The sequence below is a fragment of the Diabrotica virgifera genome, chromosome 9 (genome assembly GCF_917563875.1).
Source record: "Diabrotica virgifera virgifera chromosome 9, PGI_DIABVI_V3a".
Classification (NCBI taxonomy): domain Eukaryota; kingdom Metazoa; phylum Arthropoda; class Insecta; order Coleoptera; family Chrysomelidae; genus Diabrotica; species Diabrotica virgifera.
The window spans coordinates 57338650-57351827 of record NC_065451.1 but is presented as its reverse complement, the minus strand read 5'-3'; the positions used below and the strand labels follow the sequence as shown (position 1 = coordinate 57351827).

General features: G+C 31.5%; 1 protein-coding gene across 1 annotated transcript in view; it reads right to left on the bottom strand.

Annotated features, from left to right (window-relative positions):
- Window positions 1–13178, bottom strand: part of LOC114334288 (dynein axonemal heavy chain 1-like) — a 947682-nt gene that overhangs the window by 552393 nt on the left and 382111 nt on the right. Inside the window, exon 14 of the mRNA XM_050660136.1 lies at window positions 11828–12060. Coding sequence (XP_050516093.1) covers window positions 11828–12060 — 233 coding nt within the window. The remainder of the gene's footprint in view (window positions 1–11827; window positions 12061–13178) is intronic.

The following is a 13178-nucleotide window of genomic DNA, read 5'->3' as shown; positions in this document are numbered from 1 at the left end:
GCAGGACTATTTTTTTTAAATATGAACGAAATATGCAAAAATAAGTCATTTTGACAGCACTTTTTGTGCTTTTTTTTGCTTTTTTTAAATTTTTATGCCTTTTTTGAATTTGAATTTTTTGCATTTGCGAACAGCAGAAATTTAATTTTGATCTATGTAGTGCAATTGTGGACTCTTATCTCCCATTAAATAAATTGTAAAATGAAAGTTTTAAATAATTTTTGGAAAAGTACCTACTATCGAAGGTAGTACTCTGACTCTGCTATGATATGAAAGTACTCTGCGAAAAAATATGTTATTAATTGCATTTACAATAAAACCACAAAAAAAACACTAGTGGGAAACAATTACACCTGGTTTGCTGTGGACGAGACTACGTATATTTGTGGAAGATACGTCGCTAATTTAATCATAGGTGTACTTCACGAAGAAATCTTGACGAAGGGTTATTTAGTGTGCTCAAAAGAACTAGAAGCAACAAATAACAATACAGTTCCAAGATTCGTAAATGACGCTTTAACAAATTTTTAACTTCCCGAGGCTGTACTCACCAACAAAATAGTATTAATGCTTTTCGACGCTGCACCATATATTATGATCAAAACAGCGTCAAATATTAAAATGTTTTATCCAAATCTAATTCATTGTACGTCGTACGTGTCTAGCACACGGCCTGAATCGCGTTGCTGAGACTTTACGGCTGCATTTTCCACTTTTTAATGAGTTGATAAAAAATGGAAAAAAAACATTAAAGCTCCTTTAAGGGTGCAACTTTTTAAAGACAGATTCCCTAACGCTCCATTACCATCGGAACCAATGTTAACTCGGTGGGGTAGATGATTAGATGCAGCTTTATACTACGCCGAATATTTCGAAAATTTTAAAAGCTTCGTATTGGAACTTAAAGAGACTGCTAGCAAATCGATAAAATATTGTCAGGATGTTTTAGGTGAAACATAATTACAAAAAAATCTTGCTTTTATCAAAAGCAACTTTTGTTCTGTGAGTGAAACAATAAAATATTTGGAGAAACAGCAAATGTCATTAGTTGAGTCGATCCAAAAAATAAACAGTTTTGAAAAAAAGATGGAAGGTATCCCTGGAAAAATTGGTCAGATAATATTAACAAAATTCAAAGATGTATTAACAAAAAACGAAGGATTTCAAAAGATGAAGAACATATTTTCAGTTTTAAATTGAGAACACGTTGAAAATATAAATAATACGGATCCGGCAAAAGTGGCAAAGTATAAGTATGCAACGATAACCAGTTTGGACGTTGAAAGAAGCTTTTAGATATACAAAAATGTTTGAGTGATAGGTGCCGAAACTTTACTAAATAAGTAATTAGTTATTTCATGCTTTAAACAAAAATGATATATTTTCCTTCATCTAAAGCGTGTCGATAAAAATTAGGTTAAAGCATTTTTGTTTCAGTTATCTATTTTTTTTGTTTATTCTATTTTATTATTAAATTTATAATAGGTCTTTACTAGTTCTTAAGCTAAGCCTAAAGATAATTATACAGAGAGAGTCTGTAATTTGGAATAAATTCAATATCTCAAATACTAATTGTTTTTTTGAAAAATTCTCAGACCCGTCGATTAGTATTTCAAATTGTCCTTTTTGACATACAATAATAGTGTACAAAGGATGTCCCAATTTAGAGATATGACGTCATCGTTGATTTTCTTAAATGCAACACTGTCATTTTGATAGCTATTTTGATAGGGTGTGTAAAGTTATACACAACTGCAAAATATCAAATTTTTATTCTCTACCATTTACAAGATAATTAGAAAATAACAAAGTTATGTCTGTAATTTGGAATAAATTCAATAATTAAAATACTAATAGTTTTTTTGAAAAATGCTCAGACACGCCGAATATTATTTCAAATTGTCACTATTGATATACAATAATAATGTATACAGGGTGTTCCAATTTAGAGATATGACGTCATCGTTGATTTTCTTAAATAGCAACATTGTCATTTTGATAGCAATTTTGATAGGGTGTGTAAAGTTATACACAACTGCAAAAGTTCAAATTTTTATTCCCTACCATTTACAAGATAATAAAAAATAACAAAGTTATGAAAACCAAGTAATCAAATAATAATTAAATTTAATTATTTCAATTAAGCAAATACTCATAACGTTGCCCTCAATTATTGTCAAATTGTCAATGGACAACGTTATGAGCATTTGCTTATTTGAAATAATTAAATTCAATTATTATTTGTTTACTTGTTTATCATAACTTGGTTATTTTTTATTATCTTGTAAATGGTAGGAAATAAAAATTTGAAATTTTGCAGTTTACTTTGCAGTAACTTTACACCCCTATCAAAATAGCTATCAAAATTACAGTGTTGCCATTTAAGAAAATCAACGATGATGTCATATCTCTAAATTGGGACACCCTGTATACATTATTGTTGTATGTCAAACAGGAAAATTTGAAATATTAATCGACGAGTCTGAGCATTTTTCAAAAAACAATTAGTATTTGAGATATTGAATTTATTCCAAATTACAGACTCTCTCTGTATATATTTTCTTAAAAAAAAACGCTTTGTCAAAATTTATATGCTTATTTTCATGCTTTTTTTGTATAATTAAATGCTCTTTTTCGTAAAATTGTTATGCTTTTTAAGCGCTTTTTTGCGTTTCTTTATGCTTTTAAATCCGAACTCTAGTTATTACTGTTGGATTGTGTTCGACCTAGATATCTCGTTAATTGATTTATTATAATATATATTTTTTATTCCATGTTTCCTTTACACTTTACTCAGGCGTATGACTGGCAACGTACCGCTGACCTGTTTAAAACTTCGAATAAACAACCAATTTTGTCGTTTTTTTGAGATTTATATTTTTGAATTATTTTTACGGTTTATTTAATTTTTGATTGCTTTTTTCAAATTTTTTATTTTTTGGATTTTTTTAGAGTTTATTTTAATTTTTATTGATTTTTTTTTTTAATTTATTTATGCCCATGATCTTTATATGTATTTCCTATACAGGGTGATCAACTTCTGTGACAAAGTCCAATATATCTGTTATTATACAATATATGAAAAAAGTTATTAATAAAAGTTATAGACACCTTTAATGTACACATTTTAAAATTAGTGAGAAATATACAGGGTCCTCCATAACACCGTGCCAAACCAAAGATAGGTTTTTTTAAATGGAACACCCTGTATTTTATTCTAAATCTGATTTCTCTACATTTTTCTGATTTTAGTGATGTAACACTTGCCTAGGGTTATATTGAGTGTTTCAAAGTTACAAGCACTTTTATTAAAAAATCATACTGATTTGATCGCCCTGTATGTTTCTAAAGGTGTAATATAAACTTATTTTTTTAATGATTTTGACTGTCAATATTAAAGTTGTTTTATAACAATGTACAATTTTTTTATAACTACACAAATTGTATACCGGGGAGGTCAAAATGTTAATACAAGATTTTCTTCATAATTTTAAATGGAACACCCTGTATTTTCTATTATTATCGAAATGTTCTATCACTATACTTACATATCTTTTAAATATTCCCTATACCTAAAGTTATTAGCTTTCGAGATACACACACCGGCAAAATTAGCCGAACTCGTTAAAAATGGGACATGTTTGATGTCTCGTATTTCATAAACCAGTGGTCCGATTTGTGTGATTCTTTTAGTATGTTATAGCCTTATTATTTAAGAATATCGTTGTAATAATATTGTTGCTAGACAGGTAAATACCATTTTATACCGGGTGTACCAATCATACTGTGTTTTTTTCTTAAAGTTTGGAACACCCTGTGGAATATTCTAGCATATGTAAAATATTAGAATTAATACTCCATTGTAGACTTAGGCTTGTTTAACATTTTCCATTTCGATTCATTTACTTATGTGAGATAATAAAAAAGTTATGTGCGTTAACAACTATCCATGTTTTTGATCAATAAATCCTCGTAGTAGGGGAGGAAAGTATACTAAATTTGCAGTTACTCGAGCGTTGTGGGAACCTATTGGATTGTGAAGAGTATGTGCTAAAATCAGAAAAAGGTTCTTCCATAAAGTGGGGAACTTTTCATTTTTTAATTTAATTTTCCATTTGAAACAATCATTTTTCTCCGATTATAGCGCTATCTATCCATAATTCGAAAAAATATGTCGAATAAAAGTTGCTTATTTTTACGTAAAGAATCCAAATCTGTAATAAAAATTGGGAGCTCCTATTTAAGATTATAAATTAAATCCCCACCCCACCTCCGTGGGGGCTCGTGACACCCCACGGAGAGGGGTGTGGGGTAGATTAAAAATTATAAATACGAACCCTGCGATATTTTGCGAAATGAACATCAGATAGTAAAACTGCAAAATACACCTATTCAATATTTTTCAAAAATCTACCGAATGGCACCAAACACGACCCCCCACGGAGGTGGGGTGGGGGCTACATTAAAATATTAAATAGGAGCCCCCAATTTTTATTGCAGATTTGGTTCCTTGACGTAAAAATAAGTAACTTTTATTCGCAGCATTTTTTCCTATTATGGATAAATAGCGCTATAATCGGAAAAAACGATTGGTGGAAATGGAAAATTAAATTGAAAAATGGAGAGTCCCACACTTTATGGAAAACTTAACTTAACTTTTTTTGGTTGTAGCACCCACTCTTCACAATCCACTCCAGGTCACAAGAACGCTCGAGTAATTGCAAATTTAGCATACTTTTCTCCCCTACTATGAAGATTTATTGATAAAAAAACATGGCTTGTTGTTAAAGCACATAACTTTTTTATTTTCCAACATAAGCAAATGAATCAAAAAAGAAAATGTTAAGAAAGCATAATTCTACAATCGAGTTTTAATTTTAATATTTTATATATGCTGGAATATTCCACAGGGTGTTCCGAACTTTAAGAAAAAACACAGTATGTTTATTACACCCGGTATAAAATGACATTTACCTGTTTAGCAACAATATTACTACACCGATATTCTTAAATAATAAGGCTATAATATACTAAAAGAATCACTCAAATCCGACCACTGGTTTATGAAATACGAGACATCAAACATGTCCCATTTTTAACGTGTTCGGCTAATTTTGCCGGTGTGTGTATTTTAGTTTTATTGTTGATAACAACATGTATTACTTAGTTATTAATATCAATACTTTAATTTATTAAAAATTATTAAAAAAAAACTAAATTAAATAAAAAAAATGTTCAACGTACGTCATATGTTATAAAAGGTGTTTAAAATGACCTCCCATAACGTCTACACAAGCCTGGAGACGCGTTTCGAAAGACCTACTGATGTTTGTTAGCATTTGTTGTGTGACACTTTGAAAGGCGTTTTGAATCCTAATTCTCATATCGTCAACTATTGTTGGAGGTGTCCTATATACTACGTCTTTAATATAACCCCAAAAAAAGAAGTCAACTTAGATCCATAACTTATATCTTGCTCTCTTGTATTTTGAATACTTGTATGAGGATTTTCTGTAACAGGTAGTACAACATTTAATTCATTTTCATCCGTAATAATGATTTTCGTTTTTTCCTTTGCTTCATAAACAGAACCAGTACGAATAAGTCTGTCTAATGAGTTGTCAAATGCTCTCTTATTTGGTTGTTAACGCTATGAACACCGTTCCTTATAAATTCTTGTGGCAACTAATGAGTTTTTGAAACACTCTCCTAAAATCCATATCAGGTCTGTAATTTCTTCACGACTAAAATTCATTGTTAGGTAACAATAATTATAACAGTTTGGCATACAATTATAATCAATAACAAAAATAAAAACGTACAGATAATTAATTATTAATATCTTACATCTGAGAGTTCTTATGTCAATTATTTCAAAGCCACCTTAAACAAGAACTTGCAGCAATTTATAGTTTCCATTTCTTAATTTCATTTTGTTAGTAAATATAAAATTGTCGTTATTGTATAGAATTTACCATAAACTTGGAGAAAAAATGAAAGGCAGTCTAATTTTAATTATCATTAACAAAAAATTTTAATTATCATTCTAATATTAAGGGTAATATTAATATACTGTAATAAGCGTATCTATGAGTTATCAACAATAAAACTAAAATATCTCGAAAACTAATAACTTTAGGTATAGGGAATATTTAAAAGATATGCAAGTATAATGAAATAACTTTTTGATGGTAATATAAAATACAGGGTGTTCCATTTAAAAATATGAAGAAAATCTTTTATTTGCATTTTGACTTACCCTGTATACAATTTGTGTAGTGATAAAAAAATTGTAAGTTGATACAAAACTACTTTAATACTGACAGTCAAAAGCAGTAAAAAATAAGTTTATATTATACTGTTAGAATCATACAGGGTGATCAAATCAATATGATTTTTTGATAAAAGTGCTCATAACTTTGAAACACTCAGTATAACCCTAGACAAGTGTTACATATTTTTAATCAGAAAAATGTAGGGAAACCAGATTTTGAATAAAATATAGGGTGTTTCATTTAAATAAACATAACTTTAGTTTGGCACCGTGTTATGGAGTACCCTGTATATTTCTCACTAATTTTAAAATGTGTGCATTAAAGGTGTCTATAAGTTTTATTAACAATTTTTTTTTCATATATTTTATAATCACAGATATATTGGACTTTGTCACAGAAGTTGATCACCCTGTATACTAATACGATAAATTATGTGCTATTCCCCGCAAGAATTCGTAAGTGTTCGCAGGGTCGTAATTTTTGACCAGACTTGCAATCCGCTCTGCACAATCTCTGTATTCTTTACGTGTAGGGGGGCCTTCCAAAGCCTCCTTATACTGTTCAATTTGAAGTTCATGTAAGCTCTGCTCCAGCTGAATGCCTTTAATAAATCTCCAAATGTTTGGATGATCTGCGGAAATCTGTTGTTCAAACCCTCGATGCAATCCTTCTATGGAATTGTTTGTTTTTGGTAAACTTTTTCGGACCCCATTATAACAATTCCACAGATCATGTGAAAATAAGGGCAAACGATGTTGTCTACCTCTTTGTGGACGCCCGATCCAGGTATCTTCAAAATAATCAATTACTGACTGAGTTTCTGCTTTCAATACATCTTGCTCGCAAATCGCTTCAAATGCCTCCAATACGTCTGCAGTAGGAACGAATGTTAAGGTCGCCAATAATTGGAGCTTTAAAGCAAAATCTGAATCAGTTTCATAATATCTTCTTTTTAAACCGTCTGATTGGATTCTTCTAAAGAGACATTGAGTGAAATGTAAAAAAGCAACCAAGATGTCTTGAGTCGGGATATTCTTGTTTTATAGCACTTATCATACTTTGGAAATTTATTCCAAGTTCTAAACACGCCAGCGGTACAAGTGTGAAGAGAACATGGAATAAAAAATACATATAATAATGGATTAATTAACCCGCCATTACACGCGCTATGAGGGAATCCCTCACCATATTTGTTTATAACCAATGAAATTGTGTAAACTAATACGACAACCTTAAGCACCCAGGAATGCCTTTAGCATGGTTCATGAGAGGGTATAAAAAAGTTATAGAATATTTCAGGAGGTCAGTGTGCTGTGTGATAGTTGAAAGAAGAGATATCACTCTTCAAGTGAGGGAATTCCTCACTGCGCGTGCAATCACAGTGAAATCACGTTTCTATTGTCTCAAAGAAACTTTACAGGTTTTTATTTAATATTTAGGCAGGTTTAATTAAAATATTATTGTTTGAATTAGGTTGGGAACAGTGGCACACCGAGGGGGGTTTGGGGGTTAAAATCCCACCCAGAGCATATAGAAATATATATAATAGAAAGTAGGAAAATGTAACTTGTCTTTCACAAATAATACAAAAAACTTTCGGGGCCCAAGCAAACCCCCCTCCCCCCAGAGGAAAATTCTAGGTGCGCCACTGGTTAAGAACCCATTTTTAAATTTATCTATTCTAATTGGGAAATAAGCCACAATTTAACTTGAAAAATTGATTTTATTGACGTTTCGAATTCCACCTCGGACGTCGTTATCAAAATACTAAATATTAATAGTTAATTACATAAATGCCACAAAGAAATAGCTTCAGAACAGCTGTTAATTTTAATTTGTATTTTTAGTAAAATGAATTCGCGTAAAGAACGTTAATTTCTTCAGTGGCCTGCTGAAATTGAAAATTAAGAAAACTTGCTTTTGATTTATATTATTTTTACTTTTGTTTTGTTAAATTAATAAACAAAAATTGGTTTACGAGACTTTCTATAATATGTGAGTACAAACCATTTTATATTTATACATGTTGACATTCATTCTTCCTCGAAATAAGTCGAATTTATGTAGGTGAGGGCGACGCTCATACGCGTGCAACCACGTCACAATAGAAGACGCGTGTAACGGCGGGTTAAGGACATAGCTAGTAGGTCTAGATCCCGCGTATGAAAAAAAAGTTGATTAATAGCAAGCTGAAAATTTGTTAATAGCTTAAGGGTGTCTAGTCGGACAAACTTTGATATATGGGAACACTGGAACAGGGGCAGTTTTAATTGTGGAACAGGTTAAAAATTTGGAACGGTCAGAGAACGAAAACGGCACATTTATTTTGTCCGACAGAATAGACTTAAACTCTCCGAACAGAGATTAAACTCTCATGCAAAAATCAGACTGCTATTTATCACCAAATCGGAGTTTTAATGAGTGGAACATGTAGAATATGTCGAATGACAGGAATTATGACAGGTGATAAATAGTAGTCTGATTTTTGCATGAGAGTTTAATCTCTGTTCGGAGAGTTTAAGTCTATTCTTTTGGACAAAATAAATGTGCCGTTTTCGTGCTCTGACCGTTCCAAATTTTTAACCTGTTCCACAATTAAAACTGCCCCTGTTCCAGTGTTCCCATATATCAAAGTTTATCAGACTAGACACCCTTAAGCTATTAACAAATTTTCAGCTTGCTATTAATCAACTTCTTTTTATACGCGGGATCCAGACCTATAGGTCGAATACAATCTAAGCAGTAATAACTATTTGAATAGAACGTAAGTTACCGTTTAATATATAGGAAATAAATATAAAGCAATAACTATTTATATATATTTTTCGGTCAATTCTCTTTTCGGGCAATTGTTTATCTGCCAATTGTCTATTCGGGTAATTGTCCATTCGGGGAATTGTACATTCGGGGAATTGTCCACTCGGGGAATTGCTTTCGGGGATTTGTCTTTCGGGAAACTGTTTTCGGGCAATAGCTAGATCCAAAAATTTTGAACCTATAATAATAAACAAAAAAGGCCGTTCGACGGAATGTACAGCTGGTTCCTAAAAAAACTGATACGACTCTTAAAGCGTATTTTGTGGAATTAGTACATTCATTCACGGTTTTTGCTCTAAATTTTAAAGAATCCCTTGGATTGACATGAAATTTGGCATACGTATAGCTTACATGTCAAAGAAAAACAGTGATATTGTTCCGATGTGTGCTTTTGCCCTGGGGGTGACTTTCACCTCCTCTGGGGGGTGAAAAAATATATGTCCAAAATAAGTCCGGAAATGGGTTAACTGACTAATTTTAAGTAACTTTTGTTCTATAGAGCTTTTTCGCCAAGTCAACACTTTTCGATTTATTTGCGAGTGAATATGTTCATTTTTCAACAAAATAACCACATTTTAAGACAGTTGTTCGCAAATAACTCAAAAAGTAAGTAATTTGTAGAAAAAAACGTTCTCAGAAAATATATAGCCTATAAAATTTAAAAAAATGGTGTACGCGTTAAGTCTCTGGATCTCGTAGAATCAGAGTTATAGCCAATGAAAAATAGATTCATATTCACCAAATTTCATACAGAATATTTCGACGTGAAATTCTCAAAAAATTAAGCACTTTTTGGGGAAAACCCATTAAAACTTTTTTAAAGCGTTTAAAATAAGCTTTATTTCTGTTTTACAAAAAGTTTCTAGCATTAAATTTAAGCAAGTTACGCTCAAAATAAAGTTGGTTCCTTTTGTTTTGGCAAAAAAAAATCGGGAAGATTACCCCCTAATTAGCAACTTAAATGAAATTAATTGTTATCGCTCCTCACATTATTTTACTTATGTTGTGTTAATATGATCTGTAAGTTTCATCGATTCAAAGTGCTTATTTTTGAAAAAATTTGGTTTCAAAATAAAAATTTTAAAAATTTTTATTTTGAAAAATATGTTTTTTTTCAAAATAACTTAAAAATTGTTAGAGATACCAAAAATCTCGAAAAACAAAAAAAAAGTCAGCATTGTTTCTGAATATCATGTATTTTTTGGTTTTTCTGTTAAATTGAATTAAATTGATTAAGATTTGGTGTTTCTAAATTTGCATACATTCGTAATCAGTGACTCGTTCAACCCCCTTTAACTACAGCCCTTTCAATAATAAGGACTTTGAACCGATGAAACTTACAGATCATATAAGCAATACGTACACGAGTCAAAAAAGTTGTGAAGTCGTAACGATTAAGTTCATTTAAGATACTATTTAGGGGGTGATTTTCTCGATTTTTTTACCAAAACCAAAAGGGACTAACTTTATTGTGAGCGTAACTTGTTTACTTTTGATGCTAGAATTTTTTTTTCATAAAACAAAAATGAAACTCTTTTTAAACACATTAAATAAGTTGTAATGGGTTTTCCCCGAAATGTGCTTAATTTTAGGTTATTTTACGTTAAAGTATTCCATTTGGAATTTGACGAATATTAACCTATTTTTCATTAGCTATAACTCTGCTTCTACTAGGTATAGAGACGTGATATATACACTTTTTTTTTAAATTTTTTACAGGCTATATTTTTGCTAAGAATGTTTTTCGACAAAATACTTAATATTTGAGTTATTTGCGAAAAACCGTCTAAAAGCGTGGTTATTTTGTTGAAAAAATGAACAAATTCACTACCAAATATCTCGAAAAGTATTGACTTAGTGAAAAAACTCTATAGAACAAAAGTTACTTAAAATTAGCCAGTTTATCCATTTCCTGACTTCTTTGGACAAATATTTTTTCACCCCCAAAAGGGGGTGAAAACCACCCCCAGGGCAAAAGCACATATCGGCACAATATCACGTTTTTTCTTTGACATATTAGCTATGTGTATGCCAAATTTCATGTCAATCCAAGCGGTTCTTTAAAATTTAGAGGTTTTGCAATATTTTACCGTTAAAGAACGGACTAAAAATTGAGCAGTGTATTTTGAAGAATAAATACTTATTATTTACATACTGTCACTCTCACTGCCAAATTTTAAAATTTGTCAGATAACTTATTCTGTTCCATGTCAGAAAATGGCGCCACATGCTAGCAAAGAACTAAAAGCAAGAATTGTAACGAAATTAGAAAATGGTTGGTCACTATCTGCCGTAAAGGACCATTTTAACGTAAGCATAAAAACAGTTTTTAATATTAATAAAAGATGGAGAGAACAGGAAACTCTTGAAAGAAAGCAAGCTTCTGGAAGACCAAAAGTATCTACCGCTCATGAAGATCGTATGCTTTTGAAGAGATTAGAAGAGAATCTTTTTAAAGATGCGAATACTGCAAGAATTCAAAATAATATCAAAATTTAGACCTTAATAATTATTACAATTTATGAATTAACATACGTAATTAGTTGTTTGTTGGTTTTTTGTTTATTTTATTATTTGTCTGTCATAATAAATATAATAAAATGTCAAACCAATCAAATACACTGCTCAAAATGATCAAATCTTACTAAGAGTCGTACCAGTTTTTTAAGAACCAGCTGTACATATCAAATAAAAAGAAAGCTTATTTATCTGGTAGTTATAATATTATATCTTACCACTAAATAATGTTAAGTCGTCCTTAAGAAATTTAGGTACATTGACGTCCAACAATGCTCTTAACACTATTTGACTCTCGTCCATTTCTGGCCGCTCTCTTTTTAGATTTCCAGCTACTGCGATTACTGTTTTTACTGCTCTCATGCCAAAATCGTAGTGATCTTGGCTGCTAAGTTGTTCTGAGCTCAGTTTAAACGTTGTTGTTATTTTATTTGCTAACTGTTTGGCATTGCTGAAAGAAAAAAAAAACTGTATGGTAAACTATTGCACAAAACTTGGGTGCAAATTTATTTACTTAAATAATTATATCTAATAATTTCCAGGGTGTTCGGCAGGGATGTGTGCTTTTCCCTCTTTTATTTAACATTTATTCGGAAGCCATATTTCAAGAGTCTCTGGAAGATGCAGAGATGGGAATCAAAGTGAATGGAGTATTGATCAACAACATACGATATGCTGATGATGCTGTCTTAATTTGTGACCACATAGCAGATCTTCAACAACTTGTCACTATAATCAGAAAATACAGTAAGCGAATGGGATTAGAGAGTAATACCAAAAAGACCAAATTCATGATCATCTCCAGAAACTTGGATTCATTTCAAAACTCCACCATAACACTGAATACTAAGGCCATTGAAAGAGTGAGCAAATTTAAATACCTGGTAACGTGGCTTTTTGAAGACTGAGCATCGGACAGGAAAGTAAAATGTCGCATTGAGCAAGCTCGACAAGCTTTCGTAAAATTCAGGAAGGTACTGACCTGCTCAGAGTTCGACCCTACACTGAGACTAAGGTTTACTAAATGCTACGTGTGGTCAGTGCTGCTATATGGCATAGAGGGCTGGACACTCAAAACGAGGGATATAAACAGATTAGAAGCCTCCGAAATGTGGCTTTATCGCCGTATGCTAAAGATACCATGGACGACGAAAGTCACAAATATAGATGTCCTTAAAAGAATCAACCAAGAACGCCAGCTTGTCGAAAACATCAAGAAAAGAAAAACGGCGTATTTGGGTCACATCATGCGAAACGAAAAATACCAGTTCATTCAACTTATAATCCAGGGTAATATTGAAGGCAAGAGAGGAATAAGACGCAAGAAAATGTCCTGGCTCCGAAACATAAGGCAATGGACAGGGATTAACGACATGCAATCTCTGATGCGCATTGCAAGAAACAGAGAGTTAATGGAAAATGTGATCGCTAACATCCATTAGTGGATTTGCATTTGAAGAAGAAGAGAAGAATAATTTCCATCTCTACACATAAAATTGAGTCTCATGAAATAATTCCTTAAACTTTGCCAAACGAAGGAGACCGTTTTAAGTATTTCGTTTTTGCATT